We start from the raw sequence: 22,074 nt of genomic DNA on the forward strand, positions 1-22,074 counted from the left end.
CCTGGTGACCTGGGTTCAATTCCCACTGCAGCTCCTTGTGACCTTGGGTAAGTCACTTAAACCTCCATTGCCCTAGGTTCAAAAAGATTGAGAGCCCTCTAGGGACAGAAAAAGTACCTGCATATAATATGTACAGTGCTGTGTACGTCTAGTAGTGCTACAGAAATGATTAGTAGTAATAGTAGTAGCCTCCCAATGTACAGGGGTTTAAAGAATGATCACAGTACTGTCTTCACTTGCAAGAAAGGTTCCCTGTTAATTTCAGAGTCATATCAGGTACCTGTTTGCAGGTGTATAAGAATTTGTTAACCATGGAAAGCCCAGTGGCATATTACCAGCATTATCTCCAACTGCTTTTAAGCAGTCGATTGGAGAGTCAAAAACTCATGAAACAGCGTTGGAAATATCCTGCAAACAGGTTTGAAAGGCTCACAATAAAAAGTAAGCCAGAAAGGGAAATACCAAGGGCGCCCCCTCTGAGACTTGAGGAGACAATGGATATGGAAGAACCATTAGGGCAGGACTAAATCAAGGTTCCACCCTGGACACAGAGTACGAAAAAGAGACCACAAACAGCCCGCTCCCCACAAGAATCGAATGCAAGTCTTTTCAACATGTGGCCTACCATGAGCCAAGGAGAGAAGATATACAGTAGATACATCTCCAGCCGCAGCTGAAGTAAGCCCAATGCTTTCCATTGGTTGAAAACCTTGGGCACTTTGGCATTCCATTTTCTCACCATCAAGTCCAGAAGCAGAGAATCCCATTGGTGCACTATCAGCTGAACCCCCTGGCTGGATAGTTCACTTTCTCCCTGGTCCAAGGAGCACCTGCTAAGAAAGTCCGCCTCCTTATTCAAGGACCCAGCGATATGAGCTGCTGACAAGCACAGAATATTTTTCTCCACCCAACTCAAGAGGGAGGCCACCTCCACCACCATCAAATGACTGAGGGTCCCACCTTGATTGTTGATATAAGCCAAAGCCATCCCATTGTCAGAGAAAACTCAAACCGGGCCACTCACCAAAAAGGGACCGAAGTAACGTAAGGCATTCTGCACTGCCCTGATCTCCAAGTGATTTATCGACCATAGGTGCCCTGTGCCAGATGGAACTTTTAATGAGCTCCACAACCCAACTTGCTGGCATCTGTTGTCACCAGCTCAGACGGTCAAATTCCTGGGTGACAACCACCACCGCATACTTTGTGGCAACCAGCACATATGAGCCCTTACCTAGGGCACCACTTCTACTGGCACTGTCACTGACCACAGAACCTGAATGCAGTCCAAGACACTGGGCCTGATTTGACTCAGAAGATGAATCTGTTGAACCAGCCTTCACCTCCTGCATTCTATAAGATATTCTCCCTTGCCATGTCAAATAGAAAGTCCAGATACTTCAGCATCTGCAATGGATTTAGTCTACTCTTCTTGAAACTGACCACCCAACCTAACTACAGAAGATGGACAACTGTCTGTCACCGGCACACTGTCCAAACAGGACTATGTATGAATAAGCCAGTCGCCGAGATAAGGGTGAACTGATTCCCTGGTGCAGAAGGAAGGCTGACCATAACCTTGGTAAACATTCTTGGAGCTGTGGTGAGACTGGAGGGCAAAGTCCTGACCTGGAAGAAGAACATTACTAGGAACGAATTGCATTTTTTTACCATGCTTAATTACTGTAAAACTAGACGTATACCTAGAGGACTTAGAATTTCAAAAGCACCCACAATGTTTTTAGATAATCAGGATTTTTTGGATAAGTGGTGTGCCATCTTAAATAAATGTAGTTTGGATCTTATGATCCTTATTGCAGAAGCTTCACAAGCCAAAAGTAAAACCCTTAAGGATACGCTTGTCACAAAATTGGATGTTTTACATACCCAGGATCCTCATTATGATGAGGTACTGAAAGATGTTGACAGCAAAATAGCCAAATTTAGAAATGACACGAAAGAAATTAAAAATAGTAAATTTAGAAGGGATGAGTTAGATTACAAAAAGGGTTCAGTGTACCTATTCTCTAAGGCTAAGCCATACATTATAAACAATAATAAGTTTAAAAATATACATGTTCCAAGGTCACACACTAACATCAGACACATTCCATCCACAGATGTCACCGTACATCACCCAATTGAACATAGACATAAGCGAATTAGGAGTGACTCTGGTGACCTTTATAACTCCCCTTTGGGCAGTCCTTTTTCTCGCTCCCCACTTCCGTGCCACTCCAGACATTCGTCAGCATGTGAGACATCTCCCACACGACGACAAGTACTTCAAATCGGTATCCCGAACGGACCTTTTTTTAGAAGAACTTTGGAAGAAGGACAACAATTTTGTACCACAGAGAATGTCTCAAAACAGGCCACTCCAAAGAGGAAGAGGAAGAGGCAGAGGCAGAGGAAGACTGGGCCCACCCCAGCGTTTCCAATACAGAGATCCATCCAACAATCGGTTTCACAACCGATATTAGAAGAATCGACCCCTATTTTCAATTTATCCAAACATCATTTAACACGGATTGAAGAAGGCATCCTGAAGAAAGGTTTATCGTTTGTCCCTACAACTGGATACAACGCTTTTAATACGCGTGTTGATCTTTTCAAATTCCAACGTAAATTACAGATTATACAATCTTTCTCCAAATCAACTACCCCTTACCAGGACATATCTGTGGTTAAGAAAACCAACATGGATACCTCCAGGTCAAACACATCCTCTGATAACAGCTTTCAATTCATGTGTAGAAAAAGACATTAAGAAATTTGAAAGGAACACAAAACCACGCCACTACAACATTAGCACCACTGAGCATCAGGTCATCAGAGAGTTAGCCCATAACTATGATATTGTCATCAAGCCTGCCGACAAAGGTGGAGGGATTGTGGTCATGAACAGAATTGATTATACCAACGAAATCAAGAGACAACTGGATGATCGTGAGTTCTATGTACCCTTGGACAAGGACCCCACGATGGACATACAAAAAGATATTAAAGAACTTATCGATATTGCATCTAGGATGGGTTTCATTACACCAAAAGAGAAGGACTTTTTACAAGTCTTACATCCGACCATTCCAACCATTTATGTATTGCCTAAAATACATAAATCACTCACAAATCCTCCAGGGAGACCGATCATTTCAGGCAACGGCTCAATTTTAGAACCTTTATCCATATTTGTAGATTTCTTTTTGAGGCCATTCGTACCGTTAATACCATCGTTTATTCAAGACACTACTCACATGATCAATATCCTGCAAGATTATGAGGGATCACTTATAGATACTATACTGGTTACAATGGACATTGAATCACTATACACTAACATCCCGCAGATTGAAGCTTTAAGAATTATTGAAAATACACTACAGGACAGATCCACACACAGACGCATTCCTAATCATTTGATTTTGACATGTGCAACCATTGCACTCACACAAAATTACTTTGGATTTGAAAGAAAATATTACCAACAAATAAAAGGCACAGCCATGGGTTCAAGTATGGCTCCCGACATAGCCAATCTTTATGTCGGAGACTTTGAGAAACAATATTTGACATCACATCCATTTAAAGAACACATCAAAATTTACCGTCGATATATAGATGACATCTTTATTTTGTGGCAGGGGAATGAAGACACTCTACATTCTTTTTTTGATTGGATCAATGCTCAGGATCCCAACCTTAAATTTAAATCTGACTATAATAATCACCAGATCAATTTTCTGGATCTCACAATTCGGAAAGATGACTATCTATTCAATACAACCATTTATAAGAAGCCTACAGATCGCAATACATTTCTACACTACTCCAGCTATCATAACCCCAAATTGAAAAGTAATCTTCCTTTATGTCAGTTTCTCCGCCTTCGAAGGATATGTACAGATTTTGATGAATTTAATCTACAAGCAACATCGTTGGGCAATAGATTCTCTGCTAGAGGGTATCCTCGAAAACATATTGATGCGGGTTACACTAAAGCCCTAGCCCAGGACCGTGAAGAACTTCTTCAACCCAACCGACAAAAGAAAAAACCAGATATTGTTTGTACACTCAAGTACTCTTTTTTGTCCAAACACATTGCTAAGTCCATACGCAAACATTGGCACATTTTGGAGGGTCTTGACTGCTTCAATAATAAAGAATTAGTGATTGCATATTCAAGGAATAGAAATTTAAAAGAACACCTAGTCCCTTCTACCTTGCCAGATATAAGAGACCCTTTAGATAATCTTCATTTAGGCCATAGGAGATGTGGTCGGTGCAGTGTGTGCAACCTCTGCATGGAGACCACTTGTTTCATTCATCCAATTACTAATAAAACTTTTATGCTAAAACATTCATCAAATTGCAATACTACTCATGTAATTTACATTATTCAATGTCCATGTTCTTTACTATACGTTGGCAAGACTATTAGATCTGTCAAAACACGCATCATTGAACACAGAAGCTGTATATCTAGGAATATTCAATCCGCACCTCTAGTTCAGCACTGGCATGAGGCTAACCACACTATAACAGATATTAAGTATCTGGTGTTTAAGGTATTCACCAGTAGATGGAGGGGAGGTAACCTTGATAAACTTATACTTCAGGAAGAACAAAGGCTTATTTATAATCTAAATACCATTAGCCCTTATGGCCTGAATAATGAGATAGACTTTCGGCCGTTTTTATAGTTTGAATATTCTTTTAATCTAGCTGTTCCTTGCATTATTAGTACAAGTATAAATAAGGATTTTATTTTTTTAATATATATTTATATATATATTCTATAGATTTCATATTAACTTGGCAACTATAAACTTTATATCAATTTATACTATAGAATTATTTATTTATACATTTTTTCGATATTTCTGACATTGTTTCTGATATAACTTATATTTTATCTAGATATCATATATATCTCCTGTCCTGATTTGTATTATTATATATACATGGGATTCATTTTTATTTTATTAAATATTCTTTTATATATTTTAATTTTTTATTTTTTCTTTTTATTATTATTATCATTCTCTAATTTCTAATTTGCAAGGTTTTTGTATATGTATATATATATGTATGTATGTATGTCTTACATATATGTATATATATTTAATTAGGCAATTTTGATTTTACTATACTATTTCATCACTGTGTATCTTTCCCTTTTTTTGTATCAATAGTCTTTTGTCACGTGGTTATGTATCATACGTCAGCACATGAATTAATTTATTTCGTCAGTACATGAATTAATTCATTTCATCTCTATATGTTTTCACATATCCTCAGTGCCACGTAGTTACGTGGCTCCGCCCACTCTACGTGCGTATGACGCGTTCATATCTCATGATTTTGAATCAGCTGACTTTAGTGTCGGTTGTTCTTCGCGTCTTTTCGCGCCTTCCTGCCTATTTGAATTGCCCTGTAGCTCACTTTCATTTTCATTATTACTACTGAGATCGCCGCGACAGACAGACGGTTTACTCGCACTACGGTCTTTTTCAAGGTATGCGGTTCACGTTCTTTTTTCTACACATGTAGTGCGTGCCCCCAGCGCTCCCGCCTGCTAGCATTTTTATTTGATTTTCTTCTAGGTATGTTTTTCTCATCTTCCTTTCAGCACATATAGTTCGCGCTTCCAGCGCCCGCGCTGTTGAGCAATTTTAGCATTTTTGTTTCACTTGCAGGCGGTCTCCTCTATTATTAACATGGGCTGCATGTGTCTTTTTCCTAAATTAATTAGCCTAGCGTTACTCAGGCAGTCTTACGCTTTTACTTTTAATACGGAGTGCGTGTTCAATTTCCTTAACCCTATTTCTCGCACATGTTGGAAAAGACTTAATAGTTAAGTCTTGCGATTTTATCTTCTTCTTTTTCTTTTTCTTTACTTTTGCATTTTTCTATATTGGGGTGATATTCAACTTGTTTCACATGTCCTCAGGATTACACTTTATGTATTGTTTCATATATGTTAGCCATATTCATTAATATACCGTCTTTTTTGTGCATTCCCCTTTTTCTCTACAGACCATTTTTTAGATGTTATCTGTAAGATTTTTGGAATCTTTTATCCACTAGTTGAGATTTATTCAATTCCAACTTGACCAACAAGGTTAGTTTTTCATATTTTCATTAACTCCCATGTATATATATGTATATATTTCAATTTGTGTCCTGGTTTTATTATTCTGTAAATCCTTCTCCCTCTTTTTTTAATGCTGCTGTTTTCAGTTTGTTTGTTTGACATATTATTTGATATATTCATATAGATATACAGTCCTGAATTCATTTTTTTGCTATTAGCAATCTATTTTTTGAATTCACATTTTTTGGATAATTTATACATGTTCCTCTTTTAGTATATGTATATCATTATATATAAAAAATTATTTTTGTTGTATGTTATCAAAAATTTCTTTGCTGCATATTATTATTATTATACTCTTTATTTTTAATATTTTTTTGCTCAGTTGGTTTATAGTTTGCTCATGTTTAAAGATTTATTCATGTTTAAAGATTTATTTCTGCATATTATTATTATCATCATATTTCTTATTGTTTTTTGTTTAATTTGTTTATGGTTTGTTTATGTTTATAGACTCCTGATGTAGGCCTGTTTGGCCGAAACACAACGTTGTGTCGGGTCATTTTTTATGTATTGTTTTATTACCATTTACTTGGAAATTATTAAACTTTATTTTCTTAAACATAATTTGGTTCCATTCTTTGGATAGCCTGGCTCATATTCCCACCTTTTTTATTTTTTCTATTTCACGCACCGTGGGATCTATTGAGTTCTCCACTTGTTGTGGATTCTCTTTAGTGATGGCCCAGCACCATAAAAATGTAGAAACCTCTGATGTCGCGCTATAGAAATGTTAAGTAGTAGTAGTAGTAGTATGTAGCGGCCATATGAGTATATGCAAGAATGCCTCCTTGAAATCGAGGGCAGTGAGAAATTCTTCTACTTGAACTGAGACTATGACGGCTCTTAGCGTTTCCATGCAAAGGCAGAACACTTGAAGGCGGCAGTTTAGACCCCTAAGATCGGATGAAAGGTGACTTCCTTCCTTCGGACAATGAAGCAGATGGAGTATCTGCCTTGTCCCTGTTCAGCCTGGGGAACTGGAACAATGGCCCAGACCACCAGCAAGACATCTACAGTGGCCTGAACCTTGAATGCCTTGGTTCTATTTTGACAAACAGACTGCAAGAAGAGATAAGCAACCAGGCAGGACAGCAACCTTCTGTAAGAGTATCCAGAATCCACTTGTCTGATGTTACTTTGGCCCATTCCTCCTGAAACTCCTGAAAGCATCCTCCCACCAGAGGAAGATTAGAGTGGACCAGCCTTGCATCATTGTGAAGCTTGGGAGGTACTGGTTGCCCTAGCTGACAAATTCCTGTCCACACAAAATGAAGAGTGGCGTGCCTGAAAGCGGGATTTCTAGCCATATTGCCAACAACCAGGTCGGTACATCTGCAGTCTCAAAATTGAGATTGAGAGCCCCCTGAAGACCAACCGCCACAGGCTTTTGGCTTATCCTCTGGCAACTGCTATGGCTTAATTTCCCCCAGATCTTTCAACAAGTTACTGAGATCTTCTCCAAACAGTTACTTGCCCTGAAAAAGCAGTTTGACTAGACGTGACTGATGCTGCATCTGCTGCAACCAGAGCTGCCAAAGACATACTGTAGGCTGTAACCTCTTAACAAGTCATAAATAGCATCTGCTAAGAAGGCCAACACTGCTTCCAGTTGGGTGTTATTGCGCTTGTCTAGCATTGCTGACTGATGATGCCACTTTAGGAATGCTCTCGCCATGAACGAGCTGCACAATGTCACTTGAAAGCCCAAAGAGGCCACTTCAAAGGCTTGTCTCAGTGAGCCTTTTAGCCTCGTACCCTATAGGTCTTTTAGGGCAATGCCCCCTTCCACCAGCAAAGTGGTCTTCAACACCGTAACACGAGAGCCCACCCTGAGAAGCTGCAATTTAATCTTTCTCCTCTGGAACCGATGTGTACAGAACTTAAGAACATGTGTTGCCATACCGGGACAGACCAAAGGTCCATCAAGCCCAGCATCCTGTTTCTAACAGTGGCCAATCCAAGTTACAAGTACTTGGCAATATCCCAAAACAGTACAATACATATTACTCCTTACTGGTATTTCAGCAGTACTAGCTCTAATTTTCAATTGGAGGAGTGGCCTAGTGGTTAGGGTGGTGGACTTTGGTCCTGGGGAACTGAGGAACTGAGTTCAATTCCCGGCACAGGCAGCTCCTTGTGACTCTGGGCAAGTCACTTAACCCTTCATTGCCTGCCACATTGAGCCTGCCATGAGTGGGGAAAAGCGCGGGGTACAAATGTAACAAAACAAAAAAAAATTATGTCATTACTATTTACCCATTTAAGTGGCTTTGAAAATTGTTTTCTTTATGACGACATTAGGCAAACATGAGCTTTAGAGACTTAATCTAATTAATCTAACCACTGCATCATGCCTAATTTAATCGATCATCCAGGTATATGTCTGCTTCTCTACTTTTGAGAAAGCTGTACTGGTTTAAACCATGTTCCATGACTTTTCTAATAATTCATGGTTATGCTTCCACATATTTAGGGAACCTAATCCATCTTTCAGTCAGAAACGTAGCACTAGGTAGCAGATTACCTTTACTGCTACAATGCCCCAGTAGTCCAAGAGGTGCGACATACCAAACTTTGTTCCACATTGGTGGAACTCATTACCATTGAATATTTGTAAAATTTTTCAATAATCTAGGGCCGACTTTCTAGTGAATTAAGTGGGCAGGAGCCTCTCCTGCCCACTTAAATCATCTGTCACTGCCCAACCACGGAAATTTAGCAACACTAAAGTGGGGAGTGCCGCTGAATATCGCCTCTGACCAGCCCCCCCCCCCCCCCCCAAAAAAAAGAGGGCCAGTCATGGGCGGGCCAAAAGGTAGCATTGGGGAGGAGCCAGGACTCATTCGGGCGCCAGGAATATTCAGCTGAGGCCTGCATAAGGTAAGCAGGTGAGGTTAGGACAGCTCAAAAGCCCAATATCAGCCAGGCCTGCATAAGCTCCAGCAGCCTGCCTACCCCAAATTATGCTCCAATATTCAGTGAAGGTGCCTGGACGTGGCCCGGCACTGAATATGGGAGCATTACCTATCTGGCAACGATCAGAGCTTTACAAAATGATGACCACTGTTGGTTGAATTTGGAGGGGGGAGGGGCTGTATTTAAGAAAGCTCTAAAAACCTATTATGACTTTCATTTAAACTCTTCATGATTGTACCCTATCTGGAAATTTTACAAAATTGGTTTTTTTTTTATTGAATTGTATGAAGTCAAAGAACAGTAACAGTCCACATATATGAAAACATGTAATCAATTCAAACATTATTTTCCCAAACAGAGCATTCATAGATCAAAGCTAGACATAGTAGAGTGCTTGGGTTCTTATAGCCCTCTACACAAAATTGGGAATCAGCTATTAACCCAGCTATTCCCACTCCCCCCCCTCTCCAACGTCAACAATTTTATTAGTGAAGGTACAAACTTGACTTACAATGTCACAACTGGTTACCAACAAATCCAACTAATCATGCTAACCACTGACCCATTCATTTTATTCTCTCTTCCTTCATTCCCAACACCCCCCACCCCAAAACCAATAACAAACCCCCCTTTCACCCTCCCTCCCCATAACCCAACCACTCCCCATATTTGTGAGCTGTCCGCCAGTGTAAATAAAAGCAGGAAGAGAAACTCCCCCCTCCCTACACCCCAAACAAAACCCTACCTCCAATACCCCTCCCCAGCCCCTGTATCCGTAGACCAGCTCCAATTTACCCACTAAGAATATCCTCTCTTATGAGTTAATTAACAAACTGCACCCATTGGGACTAAGAATTTGCATATCCGGAAATTTTAAACCGATGTATTTCCAGGAGTTTGTCCGGCCTCCTTGATTTTGTGCACTGCATAGAACTCCTAGGGGACAGTGTGGTATGTAAGTGGAAGCTGTAATGATATCAATGATCTTCTGTTCAAGTTCCTCTGCGTGCGTCTGACGTCAGATGCACACAGAGGAACTTCAACAGAAGATCATTGAGGAAGCAACAGAAGATCATTGAGGAAGCAACGCCGCGAAGGCCAGCACAGGACTTCGGCTGACGGGGGCTGGGGTCCCCCACGCCGGCGGGGGACGGTTTTTGCCGAGAAGGGGGGGGGGGGGAGGGTCGACAGAGTCGCGGAAGGGGGGGTGAAAACGGAGGGAGGACAGAGTCTGGAACAGCGAGGGAGGGTGGGGGATGGCCTTGCTAGCGCCCATTTCCTTCCCTTCAGAAACGGGCATTTTTTTCTAGTGTAATATAATGCAGGCATTTACCGTATTTTTCGGACTATAAGACGCACCTAGGTTTTAGAGGAGGGAAATAGGAAAACATTTTTTTTCCTTTTTCCCTCCTCTAAAACCTAGGTGCTCCGGTGCATCTTGTCCGAGTTTTGGATCGCCGCCCCCTACTTACGCGATGCCATGTTCCCTGGTGGTCTAGTGACGTTGGGGCAGGAAAGTGCCCCTCTTTCCTGCCCATCGCGCTGCTCTCCGTGCTCCTGACTGCTTCCTAACGGTCTCGGCGAGATTCAAAATGGCCGCCTATCGCCGAGACCGTCAAGAAGCAGTCAGAAGCACGGAGAGCAGCGCGATGGGCAGGAAAGAGGGGGCTCTTTCCTGCCCCGACGTCACTAGACCACCAGGGAACATGGCATCGCGTAAGTAGGGGACGGCGATCCAAAACTCGCTACCTTTGGACTATAAGACGCACCCCCCATTTTCCTCCCAAATTTTGGGGGAAAAAAGTGCGTCTTATAGTCCGAAAAATACGGTATATATCACAGAATCCAAAACAGATCCTAAGCAATTTACAATGTTAAAAACAGCACTTATATAAAGTAAGCATATAACAACAAAATCTAATAAAATTCAATACCAATTATGTCAAGAAAAGGGGTTTTTTTTTTAAACAATAAGTCTTCTAAAGATATAACTCTTGCACGAGTTCAGAACAGCAACACTAAATGCAAAATGCTGTGAATACAGAAGCCACGGCAATACGTACAGATGATGTAATATCAAAGTGAAAGATCACAGGTGCTCTCTCGAACTGCTTGCTCAGGAATGGCAGCAGTGACTGCAGAACGCTGCTCTCATCCACTTGGGGATCGATCAACCGGATGGTTTTAAGGAGAGGCCATTTGCTCCTTCTAATGGCTGTCAGTCTTCCGTGCAGTCTTTTCACATAAAGCGACTTTCCTGTTTCACATGCGAGAGTCGGTTATTAGACTATCAGGCAAAACTCAATGAGCAACTTTTATGACAACCTGCCTTAAGCCAGCCGAGTCGAGTCTCGCATCTTCGATTTACACCATATTCCCGACTGTGCCTAAAATGTGCAGGAATATCTGTATGGAAGAACAAAATCCTCGCGGAGATAATCACACTCAGGAGACGGCGAAGGTGACACAATAAGGCAATGATGCTATGTGTCAAGACTCTTGAGGCCCCAATATCTTGGAGTATAACCTTGGCGCACCAATCACCCGAAGTCTCTATTATTTTTTAGGAAGTCTCTTTTATTGAATAAATCACAGATAACTTACTCACAGATAGATGTTCAGAGGTGCTGCTCCAGCAGGGGCGTATCTGAAAGTCGGCGGTAGCGGGGGCCGAAGCCAGAGTGAGGGGGCACATTATAGCCCCCCCCCCCCCCAGCCACCGCCGCCGCCATTTCCGACCCCCCCCTCCCCCCCGCCGCCGTGGGTACCTTTGCTGGTGGGGGACCCCAACCCCCACCAGCCGAAGTCTGCTTCCTCCTGCCGCTGCGAGGTTTTTTAAGTTAATTGGGATTCGTCCTCCGTCACTCTGTGCTGCTGTTCAAAGAAGCTGCTAGCTGAATGCAGTTTCGGACTGAGTCTGATGTCGCTGCTGCACGTTGTACATGAGTCTGACGTCCTGCACGTACAACGTGCAGCAGCGACGTCAGACTCAGTCCGAAACTGCATTCAGCTAGCAGCTTCTTTGAACAGCAGCACAGAGTGACGGAGGACGAATCCCGATGAAGAACTTGGTGGGGGTTGGGGTCCCCCACCAGCAAAGGTACCCACGGCGGCAGTAGGGGGGTCCAGGGCGAAATGTGGCCCCACGCAGATACGCCCCTGTGCTCCAGGACACAGACTCCTTAATCTGAGAGCTGTTGGGGGTGGAGATCTGAAAAGAGGTAGCTATATTGCATGGGGGGGGGGGGGGGAAGGATAGTTGAACAGGTAGAAATGGTTCAAAGCTGGATGACTGGAATGTGCGATCTCTCATTAGGGAGGAGATATTTTCAAGGTAAAAAAAAAAAAAAAAAAACAGGTTCGTTACAGGGAGTTTCAGCAGGACAGAGCTGTCTGGAATGAGATGGTACATGCTCCATGTCTCTGGCTAGGTGGTGGGAATGCCTCATGGCTGAAGGGACCAAGAGGTGTTGAGGCTTCATGTGGGTTCAGGGAGGAGCAGATAGAGACCAATGGGGACAGAGCCTGCCATCGGGTAGCAAGCGGTGGTCCTAGAGGACGGCTCTCGATGGGAGGGAAAGGTCATACCTGGCTGACCTCCCAGGACAGAGATAGTGAGAATGACTAGGAAATGATAGCAGGAAGACGAAAGAGCCAAGCTTGGCAGAGAGAGAGAAGAGGTCTGGGCAGCCTCACAACCAGTGGTAACAGTTCTTACACAGCCAAGCAAGTGTGGTTGCACTGCCTGTGAACTACATTACCCACAGTGCATTGCTCATGTATCTTTGCAGTGAGAAACTGCAGCAATGATAGTCCTTAGAACTGAGAATAACAGTAAAAGCATTACACACATTTTAGGATCACGTTATAAACAAGTGCATGGCTGTCGGAGGACAGAACAGTATGATCTAGAGAAGGTTAATCAATCAGCAAGAATGACTCGACTTGACACAGCTGTGTTTCGGTCCGTGGCCTGCCTCGGCAGTCTTTCTATGTCGTATAGATGGGTCTGCCAGTATCACCTGCTGTAATAGGGAGTTTCTAATTTTTTTTTATTGTTGTACACAAAAAAGGCGGGAAGTACAACTGATAGCGCAACACGCCCTCTGCAATCACGCATCAAATCTTCAAAGACTTAGGACACCGGGTCTCCAGTCCTACGAATCTGTTATTCTTAGGAGTGATTGCAAAGGGTGTGTTGTGTTACTAGTAGCAATTTCTGCCTTTTTTTTTTTTTATACACACAACAATAAAATAATCAGAAACACTATTACAGCAAGTGATACTGGTAGACCCATCTATACATACATATAACAAAACAGTGGGTAAAAAACCAGGAGTTCCAGAGTAAAGATGAACCAAACTTTATTAATCAGTCTATTGACTCGACACAACGTTGTGTTTCGGCCAAAGGGCCTACATCAGGAGTCTAAATACTTGAGAACGATAATGATGATCCAGAATTAGCAATGTTGTAAAATACAGTCTGTATTGTAGTGGTCTTTGTTCTGAAGCGTGAGCCAGATCTCTCGCATGAGAGTCTGGGCTGTGCAGTCTAAGGACCCATCTATACGACATAAGACGACTCCTGAGGGAGGCCACTGGGCCAAAACACGGTCGTGTCGAGTCATTCTTTCTGATTAATAAACCTTGTAGATCATACAGCATCATTGCCTTATTGTGTCACCTTCGCTGTCTCCTGAGTGGGAGTATCTGTATGACCACACACTGGGCATGGTTGCCACCAACAGATCTGGTCCTTTACCAACAAATTCTTCTGACCAGGGTCTGTTCAGAGCTGCGAGCCCTCGTGTGATGACAAGTCACTTATGCTTATATGTATAACTATAGAGTGACATATTAAAAAAAAAAAAAAAAATCACAACCCCCCCCCCCCCCCCGTCAAAACCAAAATCAAAACGCAAAGAGTTAACACACAAGCACACCACTAAGTGAAAAGTTACTTAAGCAAAAGGGGACATGAAAAAGTCTTTGACCTCACCAGGCATCCAAGGCAGTTCAAACTCACCAACTCCAGCTCGTTTAGAAGACACAATCCCCACACAGGATCCATCTTTAAACACAGACCCTGCCGACAGGATCCCCGGTGGCACCATGAAATGTTTTTTCAAATAGTTCTGAATCCTCTCCAGTGGCTCTTGTGGAATGATATGCACTTTGTACTGGCTGAAGACGGAGGGGATGTAGCAGTGGTCCTGGTCTGAGTTACAGAGGATCACCAGCTGGTACGACTCCTTGCACTGACCCTCCAACCTCTGGAACAGCTGCTCCGACTTCAGTCCAACTTCATAGCTCAGCCTGTCGGCATGCAAAAGGGTATAAATCTTTTGCCCCCGACTGCCAGAGATGAGGCACCGCCTCAAGAAGAGCTCCACCTGCTCAAACGTGGTTTGTGGGGTACACAGAAGAACCTCGTCGAAGGTGGGCAGAGGCTGGTCTGGGCTCTGCATGTAGATTGCCAGCGCACAGGACAGGATCTCATGAGGGGGGCAAAGGATGAGATTGGGACGCTCAGGCTGCAGGCTTGGAGGGAGAGTTCTGTTCACAGTTTCTTGTTCCGTCTCTGCCAGGGAGGCCAAACAGCGCCCCAGGGTGCCGATATCCAAGGACTGCGGACAGAAGGAAATCATGTGCTCCATGTAATTGTCCCAGACCTTTGTCAGCTGGCTGTTCATCAGAGTACAAATGCTTGACAGTTCTGCAGTATTCACCCCCCATGCCCTGGGGGGCAGAGAAATGCTGGATTGTGATGCTGAGCCTCCTTCACTGAATGAACTGGGCTGCAACAGCGCCAATAACCCGGACGTTACTTTAAGTCTGCTCCTGCGCACGTCAACACTTGTGCAGCTGGACTTTATGAAGGAAAGCATCATCAGGACATCTTCAGTGATATCCGTCTGCGACAGTTCCTGGCACAGGTACACCAGCTGCTCGGCTGTGTAATAATTCAGGAAATAGTGCCGAGAGCGCATCGTGTCCATATACGCCTTCCAGCTTTTGAAAAGGCGCTCCATCTCTTTGCAGAGGGCAGGGAGCAGATCCACTGCCGACCCCTTCCACTTTATCACACCAGCTGCTGCCAAATGGAAGTCCATGAAGATGCCAACCTGGATTTGGGAGGAGCAGTAGACCCTGGCCTCCCAGTACCTGAAAAGTAAGTTCCCAGCAGAATGAAGATCGATGAAAGAGGAGGTTAGTCTCTGGACACTGGAGAAAATCTACAGGGAAGCAGAAAAAGAAATTTTACAAAGAACACCAATGACTATAGCCCCCAACTCAACCTTCCCTGAGGTTCTGGTTCCTTCCAGCGCATTTATATTTCAACATTTTTATTGATGACAAAGATAACTACATCCAATATCTGGCAGAAACGTAAATGCCACCAGCAAGCTTTCATAATAGAAATACAATGATAAAGTCCATCATCAATCTTTTTGACAGTTTCTCCCCTCTCCCCTAACCCTCCCTCTTTCCCCTCTATTTGTCATTCTTGACCGTTTTTATTGATGACATCTCCAAAGGTACCAATCCACCTAAACATAACATTCTCAAAATAATTATACAAAACTCAGTGGAACAGCACTTCAACCATGCAACATTGCGTACAGCCATCCCATTTTGAAATACATTTATCCCCCCCTCCCCCCAGACCCTATTCTATATTTACTTTTTATGTTTTAACTATTGTTATGAATGAAGACGCATTATTTGCAATTCTTTGTTATACAATAAAAGTCTGATAACAGATAATTCTATCTTAACCCATAAACTTCCATATTAAACTCCAATAATTGTGTCTCGTGATTGCTCTGTATTTTATTACCTCATTTAAGTCCCAACAATGTTTACAGACGAGACTTCTGAATGTTTTTCTTCAAACAAAACTTTTCCAAGCTATTATGACATGTAACCCTTCAATTTACATAGTATCTTACCTTTTTTCAAAACTATTTCCCCTTCCTCCCACCCCCACCTCCCTCCATCCTCTTAAACCAACTTTTAACTTCATGGCATCCCTCTCCCTCTCCCCTCTTCCAGTGTAGCCTTCCAGTGCATTTAAATATAGCAGGGAGTTGGTTCTTTCATTAAGCCAAACTCGTACTACAGATCAGCTGTGCAGCAGAGAAGACAGCAACAGGAAGCACTCACCTCCGAAAAGGTCTCCACTTCCACGTTGCCCTGCTCTCCTCGCCCAGACATCAACATCAGTTTGTTCTGAAGCTCCTTCAGATCCTCCAGAGAGTAGCAGCGCACCTCCTCCTCACCGTCGTGGCTCTCGGGGAGGTTCAGGCACAGGACAGAGTCCATGGAAACCTACCGGTTATAAAACATCAGCACACATTCCTCTCTCAAGACGCTACAAGAACTCAAGCAGAAGACTTAAGACACAAGTTCACAAAGCCAAGCAGCAGGCCTTCAACGCTAGATGATTCTACCTCAAATGAAACCAGCTGTTACTGGGCACAATACAATCAACCTCCGTTTACAAACGTGGGGGTGGGGGGGGGGGGGGATTCCCCGTTTAAAAAAAAAAAAAAAAAAAAACTCTTTATACCCAGGTTGCTCAGGCACTGCATTGACAACCTCAGGTACTCTGTATATGTAAACCCGGATGCTAAGCACTAGGTGTTCCCACTGGTTTCATGGCAGTCCGTGGTGGTGTGGGGGGAGGGGGACACATTCCAGTCATTCTACAAATGTGTTGACATTGTTAGTAGCAGTGCAATTTTTCTAGTGAAAAAGGTGCCGGTACTCAAATGCCAGTCCACCCTTCAGGGGTGGGGTGATCACTGAGGGACCCACCCCACAATAGCCAGGCCCCCCCCTGCAACCAGTCACAGAATCTATGACAAGGTAGAATTGGTGTGTAGAGCCTGAGCTCTTTCATTAAAACTTGGGGTCCATGGGTCAATTTTAGCAGACCATGGAAAAAGTGGCAGTACTCAAATGCCAGGCCACCCTTCAGGGGTGGGGTGATCACTGAAGGACCCACCCCACAATAGCCAGGCCCCCTGCAACCAGTCATAGAATCTATGCCAAGGCAGAATTGGTGTGTAGAGCCTGAGCTCTTTCATTATAACTTGGGGACCATGGGTCAATTTTAGCAGACAATGGAAAAGGTGCCGGTACTCAGTACCCCCAAGTACCCCCTCAAAAAAAGCCCTGCTTTTATCACATGTAGCAGTGATTTTGATTTCTACAGGCATTTCTTTTTCATTTAGGGGGCTTATCAACATGAGCTATTGTTAAGACATGTTATTTTACTGTTAACTTGTAATTAGCTTGATTGTTCTATACTTGGCTCACTTTTGATAATGTGATGTCATAATGCCTCATTCCACCAATGGCTAACAGCCAACCTCATCAGTGATGTCACAATGGCCTGATCACCCACACGTGGGTCACTTTATCCAGTGCGTTTGTTCTAGCAAAAAAGGTGCCGGTACTCAAATGCTAGGCCACCCTTCAGGGGTGGGTGATCACTGAGGGACCCACCCCACAATAACCAGGCCCCTCTGCAACCAGTCACAGAATCTATGACAAGGCAGAATTGAAGTGTAGAACCTGAGCTCTTTCATTAAAACTTGTGGGTCAATTTTAGCAGACACTGGAAAAGGTGCCGGTGCTCAGTACCCCCAACTACCCCCTCAAAAAAAGCCGTGGTTAGTAGTATACTATTATTGTTATTTGAATATATTTTAACTGCTGTAATTGTTTATTGCTCATGTTGATTTATTCTTACTGCAAGCGCCTTGAGTGAATTCTTTGAAAAACGCGGCAAATAAATCCTAATTAATAAATAATGCCTCATAATAATCCCCATTTCACTTTGTTGTAAATTATTTATGTAAATCATTTCAGAGAAAAGTTTCAGTGTTCAGAGCAAGACTGACAGGTGGAGGTCACGAAAACCTTCCAGCTACGCCATATCCCCCCCCCCCTCCCCTGAACACCACATGGGCAAGAACCAAGTGCGATTGGTCCAGCGGCTACGTACTCACCTTCTGGCCTTCTTCTGGCGCGCTGATGAGGAAAATTCCTCCGCTATTGATTGCACTCGCCAGCGATAAAGAGGACAGTTCCACGGACCCGTGACTTTCTTTCACGGTTTTCAGCCACTCAAGATGGCGAGCAGAGTCCCTCTGGGGTGGGGGAAGAGAAATTATTTTTACCCTTTTCAGCCATCCTGAGCGCACAGGCAGAAACACAGAGCAATGAGAAATAACAGACGAGGAGGGAGAAAGGGGACAGAGCCCAGGTCATGGAAGAGTTTAAACATTTCTTTTACGTAGATTCAGCCCATAGTATTAACAGAGGACGCAGGAAATGCTTGTTGGGCTGACTGAGGCTCCCTTTCACAGACCTTTGCCAGTTACTGACCTGAAGACTCTCAAGTGATACAAAGGATCAAATGAATTTTAACAGTCGAGAGTGCAATTTCAGTGTCCAAATTGTTTACCATTACTGTGTGCACAAGGAGGACCTTTACTTAAGAGACATCTGTACACAGCTGCAGATTTACACCCCCCAGCTGTCACATGGAAGATTTTGAGGCTGATATGCAAAACAAGTTAGACGTGTAACAAAAGACAACATATAATTTGGTAATATGTACATTTTCAAAACTTATACGGATAATATTAGGTCATTTAAAAATCACCAAACAACTTTCTATCATCCTTATAAAAGGCCAGGTTTGAGGTGGAGCAAGGGAAGCCATTAGTAACATAGTAACATAGTAGATGACGGCAGAAAAAGACCTGCACGGTCCATCTAGTCTGCCCATGATAAACTCATGTGTATACCTTACCTTGATTTGTACCTGTCTTTTTCAGGGCACAGACCGTATAAGTCTGTCCAGCAGTATTTCCCACCTCCCAACCACCAGTCCCCCCTCCCATCACCGGCTCTGGCACAGACCCCGTATAAGTCTGCCCTCCCCCATCCTAGCCTCTCAACCACCAACCCCTCTTACGTGTTTAGGCCTCCTGGATATTCAGTGCTGCAGGATAAATAGATTAAATCGAGGCTTGACAAATCCCGGGCACAAACCATCATGGTGCCCGTGATTGTTTTCTCCCCAAATCTGCTCCTTTTGAAGAGCTTCCTCAGAATCAATGTGTCTTCTACTTCCACACCATGATTTGACTCTTTGTAAGCTTCAGCTCTGCGATTCGGGAAGTCTCAGGATTTCATGGGATTTGAAACTGTAAGATCAGCCCGAACTTTCTACACCACAAGACTCAAGCTAACAGAGAGAGGCAAATGGCAAGTCGAAGTGGGGACTCTCTCTGAGGCAGCTCTGCAAATAGAAAACCAAAGGCAATAGGTGGCAGACTCCCAAACACATTAATGGCCTGGGAGTGAGAAGCATGAGACAAAGTGAAAGAAAGACTTGGGGGGGGGAGAAAAAAAAAAACTAGGCAAAGGTTGGAGAGAAAAATAAAAGACTAGGTAAACATTGTGAGGAGAGAGAGAAAGACCAGGTAAAGGTTGGGGTAGAGGAGAGAGAAAAGGTCTACATGAAGGTTAGGGGAGAAGGGGAGGGAGAGGGAAAGGGAAATGGGACTTGATATACCGCCTTTGTGGCTTTTGCAACTACATTCAAAGTGGTTTACATATATTCAGGTACTTATTTGTACCTGGGGCAATGGAGGGTTAAGTGACTTGCCCAAGGTCACAAGGAGCTGCAGTGGGAATTGAACCCAGTTCCCCAGGATCAAAGTCCGCTGCACTAATTACTAGGCTACTCCTCCACTCCACTAGTGAAGGCTGGGGACAGAGAAACAAAAAACTAGGTGAAGGGTGGGGGGGGGGGGACAGAACAAAAAGACTAGGTAACGGTTGGGAGGGGAGAAAGAAAGTACTAGGTGAAGATTGGGGGAGAGAGAAAAAAAAAGACTAGGTGAAAGTTGGGGGGGGAGGGTGGAAGAGAACAAGAGACAGACTGGAGAGGACCCAGGCCACAACCACCTCTTTGCTTCACCTATCAAGGAGGTACTGTCAAAAAGCTGACAGTCTGCTTTGGGAAGGGAGAGTGATAGCTTTTGCCAGTGCAGACACCTTAATGGACTGATTTACTAAAGTGTCTTTGCCCACAGACAGAGAATAGGGATGGAAAAATGGTCTCTCACTTAATTTTCTTTCCTTTAGTCTTACCAGACCAGTCCAGAGCACTGGGAATAGCTGTGTCCATCAACCAGCAGATGGAGACAGAAAAAGAGAGGTTCCTTGTGAGTTATCCTTTAAGGGTATTACGAAGCAACAGGAAGTTCAGTGTCATTCAGCCAACAAATGCTGCTCAATGGTACTTCGCCTACCACTTGTGTACATTTCAAAACAAAATAATGTACTTCGGCAAGCTTGCAGTAATCCGGTAGGCATACGCTCCAATGACATGCAGTGAGACCACCGAGTCAGGAAACAAAGTGAGTCATATGCTCCACTGACACGTAGCGTAACCATCAAGTCAGGCGTAATAGACTGAAGAGTCCCACAGATACAGGGAATAAACTCTTGAGAAGAATAAAATAAACATTCACAGCGGGTCTCTCGACTGGTCTGGTAGGACTAAAAGAAAGAAAATTATCAGGTTAAACATAATATTCTTTCCTCCGCGACCTTACCAGACCAGGCTAGGTCAGACCACCGGGATATAGCAAAGCAGAACTCATACAGGCTGGAACTAGAAGGAACAGCAAAGTACACGAAAGACAGCCAAGGAAGACTGCCCAGAACAGAAAACGGCCTAGTGAAGCGACTGTAATTTTGAAAGATTTCCAAAGTTCTTGGCGTGTTTTCCGATACTATTTTGTCTTTAATTCCCGAGGTTAATGCAGTAATCAAGTCCGTCTGTAATAAGCTTCACCAATGTAGAAGTACTCTCGCTCTCTGTTGACAAACATCTTTCTACTTTGGTCCAGTCTGTTGTCCTATCAATTGTAACGGTCTATACTGTTTATTATCTGCTCAGGAACTCTATTGTTTACAGGTTTACACAGAATACCGCGGCCAAGGTGATGATTTGGCAAAAAAAGATCTGATCGTGCCACTCTTTAGAAACAGGATGGCAGATAAGAGTGTCAAAATGACCCATCCACAGCAACCACTATCTCCTCCTTTCCCTAAGGGATTCCACATGCCTGTCCCACACTTTCTTAAATTCAGACACAGTCCTCGCCTTCACCACCTCCACCAGGAGGCCATTCCACACACCCACCACCCTTTCCGTAAAAAAGTATTTCCTTAGATTACTCCTGAGCCTATAACCTGTTAATTTTATTCTATGCTCTCTCGTTCCAGAGTTTTTCTTCACTTGAAATAGGCTCAACCTCCTGTACATTAATGCCACAGAGGTATTTAAACGTCTATCAAATCCCCTTCTCTCCCGCCTTTCTTCCCAGTGAGAGCCTTAAGTTTATCCCCATACGCTTTACGAAAGGAGACCACCGACCAATTTTGTAGCCACCCTCTGGACCGACTCCATCCTGTTTACATCTTTCCGTAGGTGAGGGTCTCCAGAATTGCACATAAATGGGGCCCTCACCAGAGACTTAAACAAGGGCACTATCACCTCTTTTTTCCTGATGGCCATTCCTCTCCATATGCATCAGAGCACAGGCTCCTGGCTTTCACCAGAAGGAAGCTCAGGTGCTTAGGGAGAGGACTGGCTTTGCTTGCTGCAAACTACACTGGCTTTCTGTTAAAGCTTGTATATTGTATAAATTGGCGTGTTGGATTTATAAACTCTGTGAATGTTTATACCCAGATTATTTACGTTTCCTGTATCTTCATTTATTTCAAGAGCTGGAAGATTCATGCCTTCTTCATTTCCCTTCTGTATCAGGAGTCAAATATAAATAATCTTTACAGCTCTCTCATTGATCAAGCAGTTCAGATTTGGAATTCGTTGCCTTTAGAGCTTAAACTTACGTCTACATATTTTTCTCTCTGTAAAAATTTAAAATCTTTTTACT

General features: G+C 43.4%; 1 protein-coding gene across 1 annotated transcript in view; it reads right to left on the reverse strand.

Annotated features, from left to right (window-relative positions):
• The window catches only part of RNF213 (ring finger protein 213), a 250,730-nt gene that overhangs the window by 79,587 nt on the left and 149,069 nt on the right, over positions 1–22,074 (reverse strand). Inside the window, 4 exon segments of the mRNA XM_030206876.1 lie at positions 11,140–11,333; positions 14,106–15,315; positions 16,247–16,411; positions 18,100–18,240. Coding sequence (XP_030062736.1) covers positions 11,140–11,333; positions 14,106–15,315; positions 16,247–16,411; positions 18,100–18,240 — 1,710 coding nt within the window.

This window comes from Microcaecilia unicolor, chromosome 6 (assembly GCF_901765095.1).
Source record: "Microcaecilia unicolor chromosome 6, aMicUni1.1, whole genome shotgun sequence".
Taxonomy (NCBI): Eukaryota; Metazoa; Chordata; class Amphibia; order Gymnophiona; family Siphonopidae; genus Microcaecilia; species Microcaecilia unicolor.